Here is a 22,845-nt window from a genome sequence, read left to right as displayed (position 1 = left end):
GAGCTAACGCCAATAGACTTTAATGTCTGAGCTACTGGGAGACTTTTGATGTCTGAAAAACAAGACAGGGACTCGCAACTCACCTATATAAATACACATGTCAGACCTTTGATGTTTGACGTGTATATTTGAAGATGTTACGTTAATTTGCGTGCAAGGCATCCAGCATAGCTTGGTTTTGTTGAACGTACTGTCAGCACGGATAAGATGCTTGAGAACAGCCACTTATGACTGTATGAATGTCCATGTCTGGTAGTCCACACTAATTATCCATAATGTATAAATTATGGATAAGGGGTCAGGACAACTAGGCCTTTTCGTGGAGGGGTCAGAATAAACTGTTATTCGTCTATAGTACTGGTCATGTCACTGTACCATGCTGAGTGTGTGGGTTGTTTCCGATACAATTGATGAGTTTGGTGATTAAAGGAGAATTCCATGCTAGAATGCTTTCTTATCTTTCTTACCTTTCTTTGTAGTTGTTACGTCCCCACCAAAGAGGTCCAGGTGTTTTTTGTGCAAAAACTCCTTATTGGCTATTTTCCCTACCATAAGCCCTCAATGAATTGCATTGCATTGAATGGGAATTGAATGGGGCTATGGGGTGTTATGCTAGTTCGCTTATTTCCATCGAAAGAAGTAGTAAAGTGTGCCGCTTGGGATATTATTTACATTATGAAGAGAGGATATATACAAAGAAATTATAATTTTGAGCGATGGAAATAAGCGAATTAGCACAACACCCCATAGCCCCATTCAATTCCCATTCAATTCAATGCAATTCATTTAGGGCTTATGGTAGGGGAAATAGCCAATAAGGAGCTTTTGCACAAAATAACACCTGGACCTCTTTGGTGGGGACGTAACAACTACAAAGAAAGGTAAGAAAGCCTTTTAGTATGGAATTCTCCTTTAATGTTTCTGCACTTTATTGACCAAACACACCTACGATGATGTGTTGATGTTATTATGGTATGGCATTTACCATAGGCAATATGCCAATATTGGAAGTTCAAATGACCAATGAACACTTGCAACTGCACTGTTTAATATTTCATGAGGACTTGGTTTCAATACATAAGCCCAGCACATTTTACTGGGTTCTAACTGACCCAAAATGTGATTTATTCATTATGATCGGTTTGAAAAGTAGAAATATAGGCCTCCTTCTTGTAGCTGCCTCCTTCCAATAAAAGCCTGGTATCGGAATTGGTTGAGACAAATAAAAGCCCAGGTTTCTAAAAGAGGATTTACGGTACATATACAGCAGGTCCACCACATCTATTATTGCAAGAATCAAAGCCCCCAGAATTAAGATATACCCACAGGGTAGAACAAATGTTTTGTTTTTGTTTTTTACATATCTTTAAGATGTCCCTCTTCATTAAATGGATTGTCACAAGGTTTACTACTGGAAGGTCAAAAATGTAAAAGGTGGTTCATTGGCATGTGACCACAGGGGACCCACTTTTGTTGCCATATAGCACCATCTTAAAGGTGCTATATACATTAGCACCTCTGTCATCTCTGTGCTTAACCATTAGAGATCCATAAACTAATCTCAAGAACCAGTGCTAGGTTTGTCAAAGTCTCTTTTGAGTCTCCTATACCGGAAACACTGCCGGACATCAACTTATTGTCTCAGGAATGTTTAAAAAACAAAACTTTTTTTTTTGTGTTCATGTGTTCATGGGATGTGTACTTGATAGAAGATATGTCATTTTCTTTGGTGAACTAGTACTCCTTTAATGTAGACCCCAAACAGAAAATCTGTGGGACTCCACTCAACAACATAATAATAGGATAGGATTTAAGTGGTTAAACTGCTGTACATCCAAAACGTTAGATGGGCATACATAGCCCAGGCATTTAAATGATTATTATCCTTGCTTGTGTCAGTCAAATCTAAGGTAAAAGGTTGTAGGTCTGGGTGAGGTACTTTCCATTCAGCTATGCGGAGGAAGTGGGTCACCCTATTTCTTTCAATGACTGATGCGTGAATGCTGCATGATGTACCAATTCAAGTCTCGCATGTCTCTCACTGTCTCTCATAGCATCTAAGCATTCCTTTTATCTATTTTTCTTGCACGGCATGGTTATTTACTTATTTTACTTCAATGTGGTGTGTTTGCCTGCTTGTTTTCATTGCCTTTGAAGCATTTTGTGAACTTAAAGAAGTGTCTATAGAATTCAAAGAGAACACAGTATAAATTATTCCTTCACTACATGTAAGAGTGCTCCGGTAAATGTTTAAGATCCAAGGAAAACGTACATATGTGCATCTAATGTGGTTCTGTCTGGGTAATAATAATAATAATTATTCTTTAGAATCTCAAAGTGCCACAATGAGCAAAAAAACTGAAGAAAAATAACACCATTAAAAACATCAAGAAACGGGAACACAACATTTCAAACATAAGGGCATAGCCATAAAAATGCTTTGTTAAAAGGAAAGTCTTAAGTCCTCTCTTAAATCAGTCAGTGGAGTGAGCAGAGGATGGCTGTGATGTACTCGCATTTACACATCAGGATCCTAGCAGCGCTGTTCTGAATGTAAAAGTTAAGTAGCAGTTAAGAACCAAATACCAATTATTACAGGGTGTAGCATTGAACTCAATCCCCTTGGGTTTACACCTAATGTCACCTGAATTCAAATAATCCTTAGTATTCTATGGTACTGTGCAAGGTTGTCAATTTTACAATGTTGGCTTGATGCTGTACCATCTGTCTCAAGTTGGCTCCACAATGTCCTGCACCTGCACCCATGCACCCACTAGAACGGCTCACACATGTTCTCCAAGGAGACATGAATGGATCCCGTAATAGGCCTACAGGATAACAGAGTGAGAGGGCATGAAGGAATGGGTAAACAGACAGACGCAGACAAGGACAGCTTATGAGAACTATCTTTCTGTGCACCTTTGACAGCGCATGCATACGTGTGTGTCTGCTAGCTAAGCTATGGGGTGCAAGAGAGGGGAACTGCATAACTATGACATAACACCCTAAAAGCGAGTGCAAGGGGGTACAAGAAGGTTAGAAAAAAGATGGCAGGAATGACCAAATTGCATCTCATCGCTCTCTGGCCTGAGGCTGTGCCTCTCCATGATCCATAATGGCTTTTCCCTTTCAGTTTACGAAAGGGACATACAGTATAAGACAGAGTCTGTAAATGCATTTCTCTGTAAGGGAAGCGAACGGAAGCTATTAAACACTGACTGAGATGTGGATGAAACAGAATCTAGCACACGGGAAGCAGGAAAGGGGAGGCATGTTGGCATCTCATCGTTCAGTGCACCTTCTAACTGCCTGCATTTACATGTCATGTAAGTGACTGATGAGAGGAAGAACATGGCACACCAGATGCGTTGTAACTTAAAAGAGTTTTGAGGGACCATAAAAGCTCGTGTAGGGGGGGGGGGGGGGAAGCAAGAAAGTGGATGTGACACAGAGAGATGGGTCTCATAGCAACTATACGACCAATAGACTGTGGTGGAAAGTAACATTTACTTAACTTGCACTCCAAATATTGTATGTTTACACTACATTTATTGTTTATTAATTATTTTGGAAAACTTTAGCTACTAGTTACTCGATTTTGATTATTATGACAAAACATACATTAACCACTTCGACCATATACGTTTTAACCATTTGAAAATAGCCGATCTACAAGCTCACAATGCGTCGCAATGTGACACATTGTGAGCTTGTACATTGGCTATTTTCTATAATGAAATGGCACATTCTGCATAGTGAGTACTTTTACTTTTGGTACTTTAAGTACATTTTGATGCCAATACTTTTGCACTTTTACTCAAGTACATTTTGAAATCCAGACTTTTATTTGTAACTGAGTTCTTACTGTATTGGTACTTTTACTTAAGTAACACCTTTGAGTACATTTTCTGTGCTTCTTCATAATGTTGCCAGGAAAAAGGTCCAGGTATCAAGGTGCATGGCATCTCAAACACTGTCAAAGAGAGGGAGATCAGAGGATGGTGAAATATGTCAAAGAAGAGCAAGGCAAGGGGTAGGAAAGAGGCGTATGTTGATCTCATCTTGATCTTTCCATGAACAATATCGCCCACGCTGGGCAAGACCTAGCCGTTTGAGTGTCTAAGGAAAGTATTGGAACGAGGATGTTAGGTTGAGACTTTATAGATCTTTTTACATTCCCCATGCACACACATCTTGGACTCCACAGTCACCAGCAGGCTCACAGACGGAGGGCTCCATTTTCTAAATACACTGTTTTGGGATTTAGCAGTGGGGAAGGGCTGTTCCCCCCACTAAAGTTGGTATTTTGGTTACCTGTCTAAATCCTTAAAACAACTCCGTTACCTGTTATATTATGCATATGTGTGGTTTGGGCGTTATAGAAATAATAATTGAACCAATCACCAGTCCACGTGCCATTGCCTTTAAGAGATCCCATATCCGTTGCCCGTTATGCCCAGTTCTAGATTGCTTCATAGCCTTACGGTCTATAGCCCATGGAAGAGTGATGTGCTGCTGCCTTGAAGTCTCACCTGCTCCCCCCTGCTCCCACTCCCCCCTCCCCCCCTCCGTGGAGAAGTACCCCCGTGCCATTTTTCTATTTTTTTCGACCCGCACAGTTTCATTGAGTCACAACTCGCTCAAATCTCGCCCATTTTTTTTAATTGTGAACTATGTAAACTACGAAATTAGGGCTTTCGTTTGGTATATAGATTGTGCATGTAAATAAATAACCCCAGGCGTTCGGGGGGGGTTAAATCAACGTTTTGGTCGTTAGTCCTACTTAATCCGCCAATTTAATAAAGAATAATTGGACATTCCTGGTTATCATATGGACCTGTGACTAACCTTTAGCCGTGAAAAGGCTACGAATGAGGCAAAATATGACACCAACAAGTAAGAGAGAACAGAATTAAAGCACTATGAAAAAGAAGAAAAAACATGACATCTCACTATCCTTTCCGGCTGTGTGTATCTGTGTGCTGTAATGCATTGGATAAGAGGGAGTCGTGCTATACGGGTGGCATGGATTTGCGGTGTAGACACGCAAGGGCTAACAGGAAACAAGTGCACAAGATTAAAGAGCTTGCAGGGAAGCCAGAAGTCACACAACAAGAAAGATAGGAACATATCGGGATCTCTTTGTTCAATGACCTGTGTCTCTCCATAGTCGAGAGAAAGAACGATAAGGTCTCAGTCACACTGGATTTGGTAAGACTGCCAGGAAAGCATGAAATGGAATGAGACTGAGAGGAGAGGAAAGCGAGAAACGGATGGGGAAGACATATTGGGTTCTCAATGTTCCGTGACCCTGAGCCGTGTACATCTCCATAAAGTAGCTTGCCGTGGATGGAAACCCACATCCCCTTGTTCTTAAAAAATACATGAAGCCATGCAGTATTTACACTGTGGTTATTACAACATCCGTTAACGACTGATGGAACTCTGGAGCCATGCAGAGTGCAGACAAGGGAAGGGTAGAGGAAGGTTTCAGCATGGAGATTAAGAACCCCCACGCACGCACGCACGCACGCACACACACACACACACACACACACACACACACACACACACACACACACACACACACGTCTCTCACACACACACACACACACACACACACTCAGAGGTGGGTACACTGTTAACTGTTGTACATGAAAGTATATCACTATCCGGTTCAGACTGATTAACTGAAAATGGCTTGTATAAATCATATCAATTATTAAAAATATTATAACTTGTAACTCATCATACAAAATGGTGCTGCTCCAGCAGTATGCCACACGTTTGTTCTGTTTTTCAAAGCAAACATTGGCAGTTCTCAGACTGGATTTTACACATTCATTAGTTGTTGAAGTGCTTGGGTTCCAATTTGGAACACACAAACACACTCTTCTACCAGATCGAGCAGCAGGGTTCCAATGTTCACCAGTAGTTGTGACACTTTATTTGGACTGTTCAGTGCTGGAATAAGTACAAATACAACAAGTAAAAGTATCAATACCCTATTGTAGAAACACGTCCGGTATTCAAAGAATACTTGAGTAAAAGTACTAAAGTATTGGCATCAAAATATACTTATATATATATATAGTATTGGCCCGGGCGGCTAGCGGTTCCGGGCACCTAGGCTGCTAAAGGTCTATTCATAGTCTGGATTTTCGGTGGTGAGGTGACCACCGCTCCGGTGGTGAGCTGACCACCGGAGCTGAAATAACGTTGAACGGTGGTGAGTAAAAACAGAGAGAAGGGCTGGAGCGGTGGCGGTGGTTTGCTCTTCACCGCGGCTCGTGACATCATGTTGTAGTTCGGTGGTCACCTCACTTACTTACTTACTTAAGGCTCATACATAGTCTGGATTTACGGTGGTGGGGTGACCACCGAACTACAACATGACGTCACGAGCCGCGGTGAAGAGCAAACCACCGCCACCGCTCCAGCCCTTCTCTCTGTTTTTACTCACCACCGCTCAATGTTATTTCAGCTCCGGTGGTCAGCTCACCACCGGAGCGGTGGTCACCTTACCACCGAAAATCCAGACTATGAATAGGCCTTTACTCCTCTTCGTCCCCAATGGGACATAAGGCTTCAATGAGCACTCTCCATTTCATTCGATCCCTGGCAGCATGTTGCAGGTTAATCTGCTCCAGCTCCTGCGTCACAGTTCTGCGCCAGGTATTCTTGGGCCTCCCAGGTTTTCTTTTTCCTGGTGGTGTCCATCTTAAAGCCACCTTTGTGATGCAGTCCTGCTCCATCCTCAGTACATGTCCTAGCCATCTCAGGTGTCTGTGTGTAATGTCCTTGGTAATGCTCCGGCTCCCTATTTGTTTGTACAGTTCATTGTTTGATATTTTGTTCTGCCAAAAGATCTGACATATACGTCTGAGGCATCTGTTATGGAATACTTCTATTCTCCTTGTGTCTGTCTTGACCACTCTCCAGCTCTCAGATCCATACAGCAGGACAGACTTGACATTGCTGTTGTATAGAAGCATCTTTGTTTTAAGGCTATATTGCTTTGATCTCCAGATAGATCGGAGTTGGGAGAAGGCACCCTGAGCCTTTCCCAGCCTTGCTTTGATGTCTTTTGATGCCCCACTGTCCTTACTGATAAGGCTGCCCAGATAAGTGAAATCGTCCACAAACTCAAGTGGTTTTTCATCGACAAGGATGGGTCGTGTGGGGGTGGAGTTCACACACAGCACTTGTGTTTTTGAGGTGTTAATACCGAGTCCGACCTGTCTGGCGAAGGTGTTAAGCCTGTCAGTTTTAGTCTGCATGTTGTTGTGGTTTGTGGATAGGAGAGCAAGATCATCAGCGAAGTCAAGGTCTTCCAACTGGGAGAATAGGGTCCACTGGGTGCCTCTCGGTCTGTCAGCTGTGGTGTTGGTGGTGATCCTAACCAAATCCAGACAGTATGAGCCCTAAGCCAGCCTGATGGCGTGTTGCGGGTTCGACTCCCGATCCCGACGGTATTTGCCGCATGCCAACCCCCCCATCTCTCTCCCCATTTCCTGTCACCATACTGTACGCTATCCAATAAAGGCTTATATATAAAAAAAATACATACTTAAAGTACTCATTATGCAGTTTTCAAAGGTATTAAAAATTGTTGAAAATAGCAGATATACAAGCAATGTGTCGCTGTGAGCTTGCAAATTGGCTATTTTGATTTTCAAATAGTTTTATAGTGAAGTAAAAATACAATATTTGCCTTTGAGATCTAGTTGAGTATAAAACGTACCTCAATCGGGCAGGACATACAGAAGATTCTGTCAATAAATATTGTACCAGAACCAAAGTTCTTCCTCTATCCAAAGGGACATAAGATACAGCGCATTGAACAAATGTTTATAGATATTATGTCTTGTACAAGCTAAAAGAGTGATAGCATTGACCTGGAAGAGGCCAGGCAGACCAAGTATTACACAGTGGTTCAAGGAACTGCCTCTATGTTTACCTTTGGAAAAGATTACATACATTCTTAAGGACAAACAAGAAATGTTTCAGGAGGTGTGGGGTCGTTTTATACAATATATTAAGAACAATAATTTTAATTTAATGGAAGAAGCTGAAGAGGAGTAGTGCTGTTGTCTGTCTTTCTTTCCTTCTTTCTTTCTGTTGCTTTCTTTGTATGAATGATTGTCTTGTAATGTTCATTGTTGTTTTTTGTATACCGGTATTTGTATCTGATTCTGTAAAAAAAGGAAAATCAATAAATACATTGTTGGAGAAAAACAATTTACCTCAAAATTGTAAATGTACTTATAGTTGCTTTCCACCACTGACACAGATGATGGCTTTGTAGGCATTGGACTACTATTGTACTACTCACAGTGGGAGTTTCTGTGTTCAAGGCTTGTGACGTGCACTGCAAAGTTGTATATGCGGAGCTAAGCAGCCTTCAAATCTCGTCTAGTCTAGTCTCTCTCCATATATTGGCATGTTATGCTTGATGCCCACCCACAGTCCACCGTACATCCACCCAAAAGGCAATATATCAGCTTAGGGTTAGCCATGCATGTATCCACATTTACAGCAACATGCTCAAATAATACCCATCCCTAGCACGCACGCACGCATGCACGCACCACACACACACACACACACACACACACACACACACACACACACACACACACACACACACACACACACACACACACACACACACACACACACACACACACACACACACACACTCTCTATCTCTATCTCTATCTCTATCTCTCTCTCTCTTTCTCTCTCATTGCACCTGCTAATGCATATATAGGCACGCATATCCACTGATGCACAAAAGCATGCATGGATAATCACGCATAAACAGTAAAAACACAACTGCACATCGGTACACATACTGTATGCAAAATGATGCACATGAACACATTTAAAAAGATGAATGCATGAACGTGCACACACCGCGTGAAACGAAGGCTTTTCATGTATGAACTGAGTTGGAATCTGTATCGTTGCCTGCTGACATTAATAGTGTACATTTCATCTCCCTCCTCCAGAGTGGAAAACATTACATTATTCATGAAGTTACACAACCCTCATTTGCCTCAAATTACCATTCCCTTAAAATGCTTTTTGGAGCCTTTTTTTTTAAACAAGTGATATCCACCTGATGTTTTGTTAATGAAAACCTAACTGTACAGCTATTTCCAGGTGTGTGGTCTTACAGCATTGTTACATTCTTTTCAAGCTCGGAGCAGAACAGAAAAAAAGCAGAGACACATTTAAAAAAACAGAAATCCCTGATGGGATGTAGTTTGACGGTTAAAGATGGTTCCAATTTCACAGTGAGGGGTGGAGATAACGTATTCTCTGTGCCAAGTTATCAGTAATGGCTCTGAAATCTCTCTGCCTCACTATGAAATCTGCTGCTAGTGGTCTTTCATGTTTGAGTGCTAGAGAGGCAGAGAGAGAGAGAGAGAGAGGTGGGCAGAGACAGTCTGATGAGCAATACGCCTCATTAGGAGTAATGAAATTTGACCTTGATCTTTGCGAGAGCAGCCCCTTACAGCCCCTCTAGCTGCGTTATGAGACAGATGGAGAGATTTCAAGAGGACAGAGATGGCCCTTGGGAACCATGAGTGCTTCCCAAGCACCTAACATTTCCTTCCTGAATGGGGCCACCGATAGCCAGGAGGTTGCAAAAATGTGTCTGTGAACAGGAGGTCGCCAATGTGAGTCTGTTGACCGACTCAGTGAGTAGGCAGAGGACAGGGAGAGGCCTTATTGCTTGCTCTACTCTCCCTCAAATCTTCATTATGGAATGAACAGTGTGGCGTGGTGACTGGTGTCAGTGGTGTGGTGTACGCAGCGATGAAAGAGAGAGGGGGAGAGACAGAGGTAGAGAAATCTTCATGCTGTTGATTTCAGTAAGCAGTTTATTTCACCTGATAAATATTCTCGAATAGTCTACTACCTTATATCATGTAAGAATGTTGTGAATCATGGCCCGGGCGGCTGGCGCAGCCGTCTGGGCACCTAGGCTGGTAATCCAGCTTGACAGCCTGTTGCAGGTTCGAGTCCCGATCCTGACGACCTTTGCTCCATGTCGTCCCCCCCATATCTCTCCCCATTTCCTGTCAGACTACTGTATAGACTCCATTCTTAAATATCCAAATGGAGCTTGGAGAGCGCACGGAACACATGCCACTCTCATGCTCTAATAGGTAGTTTTAAAAACAACTAATAATGTGAATACTGTATATAAGTTGATATATCTATAGAGATCACAGATGACATTGGAGACATTAGGCTATGATCATTCTGACCATACGGTAGCAACATTTCCACTGCATTTTGGTTATGCTTTGGTAAGTTTGGTTTGGTTAGCACAAAGCAAGCTTTTGTTTCCCCTGTGTCTCTTGACATGATTATATTACATTATTAATGCATGTCCCACAATTTTTAAGCTTAGTCGCTAAAAAGCGTTCTGTGCATCTCTGCCACCCATGTGCCTTACGGCAGGTGCAGCTTGTTCTTTAACAGTTTCCGTGCCGGGAATGGATTACTCCAGGTTAATGTCGCTGCCGTATCGGACATACCCGCCTTTTGTTTTATGTGTTTAATCCGCCGTAATGTAATGAATCAAAAGAAAATCCGTCTTCGTCGCGGAGTATGAGACTGGATGCCTTCGCTGTGATGACAAAACCGGAAATCGTCACATGCTGTGGGCTGCTAGGGCTTCTGGGAAATTGAGGCCAATGGAAATGCATTGGGTGCAACGCCTCATTGAAACCAATCGTGTGTGCGTCTTCCGGGTGCACCAAGATGGTGGATGCTACACACAGATCATAACAAACCACGGGAGCTTTTTTTGATGGATTTTCGCGGATTAAAAGCCCAAATAATTCAGCGTATGCTCTAAAGGTAATACAACAATCTCGGCAGTGAAGGGGGGTTGATTAAAATGCGGGATAATCGTAAAAAACAGTCAAACTGTTAAGGTGATGGCAGTTGACAACCGTTTTGGGTTAATTCATGTGATGGCCAAAGCACATCCACCATTGAAATAGGGCCCATTTCCAGTGTCCAATTTACCCAAAATGTGAATCACACAGTCAAAAGTGATTTCACTTCCACCTGTAGGGGGTACCACAAATCCTACAAATGTTGCTGTTTGCTACAGAAACATGATCATTTTGTTTCCACCAATTTAGGCATAATGATTTCTTGAGTCACCAGTCAATGAATATCAAATGAGGTTGGGTTTGGATACTGTGCTTGTAATTTGCCTTCACAAATTTGTGTGCAGGGCCTGTTTCTTAAAATAATAATAATAACTATAAAAAATAGTTATAATAAAGTGCCCATCGGCACAGGTCTCCACCAGGGCAGGTCAGGTTGGATGAAATCTGTGCGACTAACATAAGCAATGTGTTTTACAGAAATTGGCCTCATGGTGGAGCTATAACCGGCAGATGTGGAGGGATGCAGGGACAATGTTTTTCCAGGAGTGTGCATACATAAGTTGTATACAGATCGATGCAGTTACTGTATAGCTAAAAACAGGAATTGGCCTGTTATAGCACCACCATGAGGCTGATTTGGGGGAATGTTTTGTGGCATGTCATCCTCAGCCTAGTGGAAATGTGCGTGTATAATTTCACGGAAATTGCACACTGTGTTTGTGATTTGTTTTTTCGAAACGGACCAATCGTGTGAGCTTTGGAAGCCAATCTTAGCCAATCAGGATGGAAGATGGGAAATGGTGCTTTGATTACATGACTATGGAGAGAGTGTATACCGAATTGTGTGATGTATGGATAAAATGTGTACGTGTAATCTACAGAAATGTGTTTTGCCTAAATTGGCGCTATAACAGGCCGTTGAGGAATATTTGGGGCAGAGGTTCCTCGTTGGCATCCAGGGAGTGTGTGTGCAAAGTTTGGCATGGATCGGGCCAACGGTGCCAGAGATTAGCTGATAACGGACGGACGGAAGGACACACAGACGTAAGGACGGACGGAGTGCAAAACATACTCTCCCCCCATGCCTTCGGCCTGGTGGAGACAATTAATAATAATAATATATACATGGAGAACACAGTATCCAATCATAGGCTACCCGAATTGCACTTCAAGGGAGGCCCCTATTTTTATTTAACCTTTATTTAACCAGTATAAACACATTGAGACTGCGTCTCTTTTACAAGTGGAAACAGGCCAAGAAGCAGAAATAAAATTACACTTCAATACCACATCATCAATGTTACATTTTGGACCAGCAAAATACAACATCCATAATACACCTCAAAGTACCTATGAATAAATACAACCCCTCACCAAAGTCCTACTTTTTTAGTAGCAGGGCAAAATGAAAATACACAAGTGCTCATAGAGTGCATAAATCGCTTTTACTTCTGTCCATAGGGAGTCTGTTGTGCAAACTCTTATTACACCTGCAGGCATATTGAAATTTTATTTAAAGGATATAAGGCCCTTGAGATGCATCATCTCATTTTAGATGGGGTCCTCGGGCACAGCACATAGACAAAACATTACATCAAACATGTCAACAAACAACAGTAAGCGTAACAGCATCAACGAGAACATACACATAATTATGGCTCTCCCATGACCAAAATTGCAAAGTGTGGTTGCCACAGTCGCTTACATAGGCCCCTCCCTAATTTGAAAATGTCTATAACGCTTGAATAGTTTGGTCTTCTGCTCTTTGGGCAACCAGACTATAGTTATAAACGATTGTAAAACATAGATTGGTTACATAACCAACAACAGCCAATTAGCTGCTACAAACGTTATGCAAAGCCCGGCCAATCACAGCGAAAGATCGATTTGATTATTCCGGAGGAATAAAAAGTGTCACAGTAACAGTGGTGTGGTTGCCACACTAATAATAACAATAAAATAATTAAAATACCGGTATTCAAGCATTGTAGTATACATATCCCCACCAAAAAAATCATAATAAACCATAACTAGATAAAGTGCCAATCGGCACAGGTCTCCACCAGGATTCTTCCTCAGCCTAGTGGGAATATGCGTGCACAGTTTCATCGCAATCGGACGCTGCGTTGAGGAGTTGTGGCCATTTGCTACTACTGAAAACTGTAGGAGCCAATCGTGGCCAATCAGGATGGAATATGAGAAATCAAACAAACCTGTCTTGATCACATGACTATGGAGATCATGTGTACCGATTTGCGTGAAATTTGGATAAAATGTGAAGGAGTAATAATAGAAAATGTGTTTTACATATGTCGGCCTCCTGGTGGCGCTATAAAGAGCAGATGTGAAAAATTCCAGGCAAAGGTTTTTCCTTGTATGCCTCTAGGGAGTTGGCATACAAAGTTATCCACAGATCCGTGCAGTTAGAGGTAAAAACACTTTTGGGCCAGTTATAGCGCCACCTTGAGGCTGAGTTGTAATTGTTCATGTGGCATTTCGTCCTGGGCCTAGTGGGAATGTGGGTGCACAATTTCACGGAAATCACGCGATGTGTTCATGATTTGCAGCATTTTGTTTGAAACTGAGCACTCCTGTGAATTTTGGAAGCCAATCTTAACCAATCAGGATGGAGTCTGAGAAATCTGAAAGACCGGTTTGGTTGAATGGCTCTAGAGAGACTGTGTACCAATTTGCGTGATGTTTGGACAAAATTTGTAGGTGTACTGTGCAAAAACTTGTTTTGCACAAAGCGGCCTCCTGGTGGCGCTATAACAGGCCGTTCTGGAAAGTTTGGGGCAGAGGTTCATGGTTGGCATCCAGGGAGTGTGTGTGCAAAATTTGGCATCGACCGGGTTAACGGTGGCCGAGATTAGCTGCTCACGGACGGACGGACACACGGACGGACACACGGACGGACGGACGGACACACGGACGGACGGAGTGCAAAACATACTCTCCCCCATGCCTTCGGCTGGTGGAGACAATAAAGTCTTATACTATTTTAGTTTGAACATCTACAAGCCTGCATCACATTTGCATTGTGACATTGTGAACACCTCAGCTACACTGTTTCCACAAGCCACCACCTCTCCAGTCCAGGAGTGCTATTTCACCAAGCCCTGGTCCAGTGCGTCAGCGAGTCTCTAACTGACAGAAGTGTCTCCGTTCCCCAGCTTCTCTCTAAAATGCACTATTTTTGTCATGAAATAAAATGCATCCAAGTGGATCGGCACAGTCACAACCCGGAAATGCCGTAGTAGAAGAAGTCACTCTGTCCGGTACATTGCTTTATTAAAATGGCACAAAGTGCATTTTAGAGAGAAGCTGGGGACCTGAGACGCTTCCCAGCTTTGAGAATAGACTTTTACCAAGGTCTAGCAGGCTTTGTGTCGGTGAGTAGTTTCGTTGTTTTGTTTATTTTTGATGAATTCTAAAGCCTCACACAGCAGTGGGAAAATTGCTACAGAGCAGTGGATGGGTGTCCAGCAGGGCGTCCGTGAGAGACTCGCTGGAAAAACAGAAAGGGGTATAACATCCACTGATGTACAATCTATTCAAATAATGCAACAATCCAACAATATACTGTATCATATTGTGTACAGTATACAGTTCAATTTCTTTACTTTTCAATGTTTTTGGCATGTCCGATCCCCAATTAGCATCACATAAGCCACAGTCATTATTTATGCCTACTTTACGACATAGCTCAGTGGAGAATGGGGCAGAGACAGGTGATGAGCGGTGGATGTGCTCAATGCAACGGGTGCAGCCAGGATGCCACACAACATGTTTAATGACCATGCAATGCATATTTGCATTTTATCAAAATGTGACATTCACATAGATTTGCTCAACCTCAATCATTTTTTATGTTGTTCAAATTTCCATCATTCACTAATGTTTATTCAGATTTCAGCATGATCACAGACGTTTAAAAAGACTGTATGGGATGGGTACATTGGTGATTTCTCTCAGTTCGGCATTCTGGAATGTCCAGGTCGTCTCCATTCCCTGTTTGGCGACCAGAGCCAGTTTCTGAAGTTGGACAGCTTCCTAGCAAAGTCATTAAGGCACAGTGTACATGCCTCTCTGCTGTAACCCATTGGTCATTCAAACCAATGGGTCACAACTTGTTTATACTTTGTTAACAACTTAAAATTCTAACAACTTAAAGGTTTATAACTGTGTGCCTTGTTGTAGGATGGATTGTGAAGTTTTATGTCCTTTTCCACCCAATTAATCAATTTCATCATTCACAGTCACACGGTTACTGATTACTGTGCACATTAACAGGAAGGAGGAAGGAAGTAAATCATGTGTATGTCGTTGCATATCTGCGTTTGAGTAGTATTAGTAGTATTAGTAGTGTGTGTGTGTGTGTGTGTGTGTGTGTGTGTGTGTGTGTGTGTGTGTGTGTGTGTGTGTGCGCCCATGAGCAGATAAGTTGCTCATGGGCGTGCGTGTTTCTGCACATGAATAATGTCTGCCTACTGTATGCCTCGACTGACCACTGAATGATGCTTGAGCTGTGAAAAAAAAAGAAATTAGCAGAAGCAGTTAGTCACAAGCGACAGGAGCTTATTACACACAGTCACCAACTTAATTACATTATTTGAGAAGTGATATGGAATCTAGAAGTCTCATTGACTTCCGCATTAGCATTAGCATAAGCATAAAAACCTGCCTCGGTAGTTCCATTGTGAGCGATTCAGCATTCCTGCAACGACAAAATGAGTTTCACTCTGGGACATGTGGACGGTGGAAGGGAGAAGCACGTTCTATCGGGCTCGAAAGTTTTTTAAATAATTATTATTACATTCAGTAAAAACGATGCTTCGGTTTTGTGTGTGTGTGTGTGTGTGTGTGTGTGTGTGTGTGTGTGTGTGTGTGTGTGTGTGTGTGTGTGTGTGTGTGTGCGTGTGCGTGTGCGTGTGCTCGTGTGCGTGTGAGCGAGAGAGAGAGAGAGAGAGAAAGATTTGACGAGTATAAAATCTCAAGGCCAAGAACGAGATGGATCTGGTAACGTATCCATAGCAACAGGGGCCTTTAATCCCATTACCATTTCCTGCGTGTTTAATTATGAGCTCAGGGACTGGGGCCCCCTAAAGGCAGCATAATGAACTGCTGTGTGCACCAGTGGCTCTGTTAAATTGCTGTGGGAAGGGTCGGGTGGAGGGAGCTAATGAGCACATGGATTAACAGCTCCCAGCCAGGCCGTCACAGCAATCACTGCACAATGGAGCGCACGCACGCACACACCTTTTTCTACACACATTTCTGTGCTCACAGATGGACACTGACACACAAGAGAACAATGCCAAACCTGAGGAAGGCAGAAAGGAACCTGCTGACACTACACAGTCAAATCCCCACAGACAAACACACACACACTACAAAAATACTAAAATAGACCTGGATAATATCAGATGCTTGCACATGCACGCACGTCGCAACCTCACTCACAAACACATTCCATGTTTTCTGAACAAGGGCCTGTTGGATTTGGAAGTCATGCAGCTCTCCAACAAGAGCAAAAAATATTTTACCACCACTGCTTGATGAATCATAGACACATTCCCAGTTCCATTGATATAAAAAGTGGATGGGCAGAGAGGGCAGGAGTGGGGGTGTCCATGTGTACTCAACATCAGCAGATAACACAGACAGAGAGATTCTGAAATAATGAACAACTGAGAAAAAGGAGCAACAGACTGGAAGCAGCAGAGGGCAACATGGAAACTAAAGATCCTCCACGTTAGACAAAATGAGAGCGGGTAAAAGTGAAATGTTCAGACAGTGTATTTTCGTTGGGAATTTAAAGCAATTGAAGCAGACAAACAAGATTTGACAAGGAGAGTGTTGCCCATGGAAAGAATGGAGTGTCCTCTCCATTCTCCACCCTCCACTTCCGCACCACCGTATTTGTTTTGAGCATTTGTTTGTTTGTGTGTCTTGAGTTGACGCTGTACTATTATTTATTCAGGCTGATGCAAATGGCAGGGACATCTTAAGCGTTCTGCAGCCTACATCACAGGGGCGGGCAGAGACAATTTATTGGAAGCCTGGCAGAGGCAAGCAGGGGATCAAAGGGCTACCTGGACTGATAAGAACGACTCAACGAGAGAGGGACAGAGAGAGAGGTATAGCAAGCCGAGAGATAGTGGGACAGGGAGGGAAAGGCACACGGATAAACGAAGAGACCAGGAAAGCCAACTCTCAGAGAGGTATACAGTATAGGAGAAGGAGAACATGATGACTAATTGATTATCTGTCATAATGATGCTGTCCCGTTCTGAAAGTTTACATTCTACAAGCTCATAATGTGTTGCATAGCAACTCAATCAGCCATTTTAAGAACACGACAGTATCGCACAAAGACTTATAAATCAGTCTTGGAAGTGATGAATGAGACTCAAAACGACAGAGGTGCATGGAGAGAAAGGCATAGAGAGAGAAAGAGAGATCTCTCTTTTGTCTGCAGGATATTCTGTAAGCATAAAGAAGCTGTTTTGGCTCTCTCCCTTTTACTCATGTTTGCATTTTTTATCTTTCTCACCCATGCACACTTTCATTGCCTCTCTCTTCTATTCAATCTTCCCACAGTTATCTACTGTAGAATGATGACACACACCTCCCTCTCTCTATGCCCCTCTCTTTCTCTATTCACTAATTGAATGTTCAATGAAAAAGTTATTTCTCAGGAAAGGTATATACTTCATTCCAGAATCCAGTTTTTATTTGCACTGAAATTGCAATACAAATATAACCGTAAAGCCGCTATTGAGTTGAGTAGAAAGGCTCATATGCTCCATTTGTTGTTTGTTTGTTTGTATTGCATTGTTCTCAAAGATGAAAGCAGGTTAATTTTCAGACCTCATTCTTTTTTTCCCTGTCCTATTATTTTCTGCGGGATGCCGCCAGGCACCCCTTGGGTCCCCTGTATCCTCTTCACATGGGAATCGTGTGTTCACCTTCTCTCTCTCACTTTGAACCTCAAAGATAGTGTGGTGTGGCGAATGGGTTTGCAGTATATTCCATTTCATGCCTCTCCACAAAGTATGTCAAGGTGTGAAGGTGTGAACTTGGTTCAGGACCTTGTGCCTGAATCGTTGGAAATAACAAAAAAGAAAAGGCTACACTTCAATCGGAGGGTCCTGTGAAAAAAATGTGGGTCATCTTGGCAATTTCTATTCATGCACATAGTTGGGGATTAGACCTCTTGTCCAAGTCTCTTTCCACCATGCAGCTGTGATCCCTCTTCAAATACCCGACTGAATTATTGAATACACAGCAGGGCAGGGCCCCGATCGCTTCCAGCCATTATGACAGATCGTGTTTCTATTTAATGATTGACCTGCCGTCGCTCACAGCAATTTGAATCCAATTTCCCCCCTTCCATCCATTTCCCTGTACTCCACCCCACTGCCACACGCTTTCCTTACACAAACCTGGATTTGTGAATCTGCAAGTCATTTAATATCCAGGTGTGAGTCCAGCACCACTTTCCGATTTTGACGGTAAAAGCCTGTCCCGTATGTAACAAGATGGATTTGAATACATTTCCTATGCTAAACAAGTTGGCATGTTCACCTATGCCTGAGTTATTACTGGGGAGGAGTAGCAAGTGTCAGACAGTTATACAATTTTGATGGACCGTGTGCCTGTCACAATCCTCTGCTTACCCTGAAATTTGGATATGGACACGGTGTGAGTGGAAGGGATGGATGGACAGACAGACAGACTGAAGAAAGGTTTGATGTGTGCGGAACAGAGGACAATCTGGACAATTCCAGAGAGATAACAAACAACTAGAGAGTGAGGCATGTAGTAACATATTTGTAGGAGGAGGAAGGAGAAGAGGAGCAGAAAACATAAAATGTCATGTACTTGCAGTGTACCTTCGAGAGGATGAGATGAGTTTGTAGTTGTCTTTTTTGTTGTGGTTTTGGAAAGATTTACACTGGAGTGATTTGATGTGCAGCTTTGTTCCTGCAGTTCCCATCTCCAGTGTCTTGCCTTTTTCGGTGGTACACAGGGAGAGCCTGAATGTTGTATTGTATTGGGGGAGTTTTTAATCACTTATAGTACATACAGTATACCCCGTTCAACAGTATACCTAATTGACCGAGGTTCCCCTGAGCTCTACACTTGGTACACTCCTTTGTTAATTCCTTCTACACCAAATCTCAGCGTGTTGTGATGTGTTGTCTGCTTGAAAACATTAACTCAGCATACCGTAAGATAGATAGTCTCTGTGTGTATGTATGTTCGCCCCACGACTTCAAATTCGACACACGCGTTCCACGCCACCACAGGGAGTGCTGTGCCCGGTGTCGAGTCGGTCGGATACACCAGCACAAAAGGCTCTGCCCGGTTCTGGACCTGATCACCCCTATATCTCCATATATGAAGCTAGCCTGTTCTGACATTACAACACTTGATATTTGAGCATGCCTGACAGAACTCCATAGGAATAAAGGGACACAGAGAGACAGAAATCTCCATATATGGGCATAAAAGGGACACAGACAGATGGGTGGAACGGTTACTCTGACACGGATACAACAGGTATTGCATAGCCGGGTGGGGCATGGATCTCCAACTTCCATTGTTAGTTGTTACTGACTCAGTGCTCTGCAGCCGGGCACCGCTCTAGTAATATTAAGTAGGCTAGTTGTCTTCTGAGACAAGTGATATGATACACATGGAATTTGTCCATATTGATGTTCTCCATAACAGTGTGTTCATTACTCATTAGCAGCAGTCATACTATGAGTCAAATCAATGAGACCTTTTCACTTTGTTTAACATGCACCCACACCAGAGCCAAAGCCAATGAATGCTTTGTACTAAAAGGACTAGAAAAGGTGACTAGAGCACAGACCTCTGCCAGAGTGACAGTTTGTCAAGGTGTTGTGGTGCTTCTGGTGCTACATCATGTCCCATTTTGACCAATATAAATTAATGATACTTGTGCATTTAATAAGTTCCTTTTTGCTGGACTGTGAGACAGCTACTGTATGAGGTGCTGTCTCCTACTTACGTACATACTTACTTATTAAATGACTGACTGACTGACTGACTGACTGACTGACTGACTGACTGACTGAACATTTGTCCTAATGCTAGAGTAAAGGCTACGCGTTCACCAAAAGTATGAAGATACACAACAAATTCCATGATAATCCAGCCAGTAGGTTTCAAGATGACAGAATGTGAGCTAATTATTTTCACAGATATTGATGACACAATTATAATGTGATCGCCAATGATGTCGTACTTGCAGAGCAGCCATGTCTGCTTGTCTCTGTGTCTTCAAGATTGTTAGGGGGGCTTACCTTCTACTTTCACCAGCAAAACAAAAGTTAACATTAATCAAATTTCAGCAATGAATGAGTTCAATGTAAATGTATTATAATGATGTAATATATTGTTATCGGTATCAAGCGATAAGACCCTGAAAATAATCGGAGATCGGATATATATCGGTCATACATTGTGCAGTGAGTGCACACACCGGGAAGTGGGAACAATTACAAACAAACAACACAGGCCAACATGACAGGTCAAGTACCTGCAGTGATCTCTCGATTATTAGCTGCTGCCAACTAGTGGTAAGTGGACCTACAGGATGAGGCTGAATAATTTACAAGGCTGATTGGAAGGCTGCGATGCAATGCAATATTACTACTAATACTAATAATAATACTACTACAAATAATAATAATTACAAAAACAACAAAAAACTTTTTTTTTAATCGGAAGGTTTTGGCTCGTTTCAATTGAAACGATTGAAACATATATAAGGCTGCCACTGTCTATAGTGCCTTGCAGAATTTCAGTAGCGGTGTATGACGGTGTATGATCTCACGAGTACAGAATATCCGAGAGGTAGTACTGTACTTGACAATCAGGTCTTCACAAAGGAATTCATCTCCACAAAGGAATATATCAGTGTGCTGCACTATTTGAAGCTGATTACTTTTCCGCTACCCATTTTCTTCCCATCTTATGTTATAAATGTGTAAAGCACACCTATCATTCTCCACGCAAGGCTGCAAAATTGCCTTCACTACAGTGTTACATTACACTCATTACAGTAAACCATTACTTTGGCACTTTTACCGTATGCAGGTCAAAACTATTGTACATTTATTGTGCAAAGCTTCGACATGTTCTGAATCTGACTCTGATCTCTCTAGATTGAGGACATGCAGTGGCCCAGGGGTGAGCAGGAGATCCCCAGCTCCGTGTGTAGCCTGCCCTGCAAGACCGGCGAGAGGAAGAAGGTGGTGAAGGGCATGCCTTGCTGCTGGCACTGCGAGCCATGTGACGGCTACCAGTACCAGTATGACGAGTTCTCCTGCAAGCTGTGCTCGTACAGCATGAGACCCATCGCTAACCGCACCGCCTGCCAGCCCATACCCATCATCAAGCTGGAGTGGCACTCGCCCTGGGCAGTGATCCCGGTCTTCCTGGCCTTGATCGGGATCATCGCCACCATTTTTGTCATGGCCACCTTCATACGGTACAACGACACACCCATTGTGCGGGCGTCCGGCAGGGAGCTGAGCTACGTGCTCCTGACGGGGATCTTCCTGTGCTACATAATTACATTCCTAATGATCGCCAAGCCGGACGTGGGCGTGTGCTCCTTCCGGAGGATCTTCCTGGGCCTGGGGATGTGCATCAGCTACGCTGCGCTGCTCACCAAGACCAATCGCATCTATCGCATCTTCGAGCAGGGCAAGACGTCAGTGACGGCTCCCAGGCTAATAAGCCCCACCTCCCAGCTGGCCATCACCTCCAGCCTCATCTCGGTACAGCTGCTGGGGGTGTTCATCTGGTTCGGGGTGGACCCGCCCAACACCATCATTGACTACGATGAGCAGAAAACCATCAACCCTCACCTGGCCCGGGGGGTGTTAAAATGTGACATCACGGATCTGCAGATCATCTGCTCGCTGGGTTACAGCATCTTGCTGATGGTCACATGTACTGTGTACGCCATAAAGACTCGCGGGGTCCCGGAGAGCTTTAACGAGGCCAAGCCCATTGGGTTTACCATGTACACCACCTGCATCGTGTGGTTGGCTTTCATACCAATCTTCTTTGGCACAGCACAGTCAGCGGAAAAGGTAAGAGGTTGATGGATGGATGGATGGATTAGAGATGTAGGCCTACTTTCTCACAGTAAAATGCACACTTTTTGGTGAATGTTGAAGTGAACATATCCATTTGGGAACACGAAAAAGCATTTTATTTACTGATCAAAATGATCAACACTGTTGCAAGTTGGTAACTATAGACAGCCACTTACCGTACTGTGGATGCATGTTTCTAAATATCAAGAACAGAATTGTGTTCTTGGGAAGAACACATACAGTAACTATAAATCAGGAGTGTGTGACAATACTATGGATAACAAATACAATCAGTGGTACATAATGGATTGGATTGTTATTAGTTTTAGATTATTTTCACCCAAAGGCTAAGCCCCATCTGGCACCAGAGAATAATAACATTCATGGCCTGAAAGGAACAGTAATGTAATGTTGATGTAAAACATAATGAGACCGTTTCCGTCAGTCAGTTCTTGAGTCAGTAAAGAAGAAACAACCTGTTTTAAAGAGCTGAGCAGCGATATCTATAATGTAGTTTTAGTTTTTATTTTATGCTGTAATATATTAGAAGTGTGGTGTTTTTCTTGTTATCTGTTATAATGACCCTGGTTGTTGGTTATTCTCATCCTGTCATTCCCTGGTCCTGGTGAAGCAGTTTACAAAAAAGAAGTGATAAGGAAACAGCAGCTGTTTTCTCCAGGTTTTAAACTGCAACCATACTGTAGGTGCAGCTCTTCAGAGACACAGCTTGGAACAAGTCTCTAAAAAGCCTGCAGTAATACTATGATCTATGATTAGCT

General features: G+C 42.8%; 1 protein-coding gene across 1 annotated transcript in view; it reads left to right on the top strand.

Moving 5' to 3' along the window:
• Positions 1-22,845, top strand: part of grm7 (glutamate metabotropic receptor 7) — a gene marked incomplete at both ends in the record, with an annotated part of 205,608 nt that overhangs the window by 144,340 nt on the left and 38,423 nt on the right. The window contains one exon of the mRNA XM_083772088.1: positions 21,125-22,060. Coding sequence (XP_083628214.1) covers positions 21,125-22,060 — 936 coding nt within the window. The remainder of the gene's footprint in view (positions 1-21,124; positions 22,061-22,845) is intronic.

This window comes from Protomyctophum parallelum, assembly GCF_964188405.1.
Source record: "Protomyctophum parallelum genome assembly, chromosome: 8".
NCBI lineage: Eukaryota > Metazoa > Chordata > Actinopteri > Myctophiformes > Myctophidae > Protomyctophum > Protomyctophum parallelum.
The sequence above is the reverse complement of the archived record's forward strand: the minus strand, read 5'-3'. Positions and strand labels throughout refer to the sequence as shown.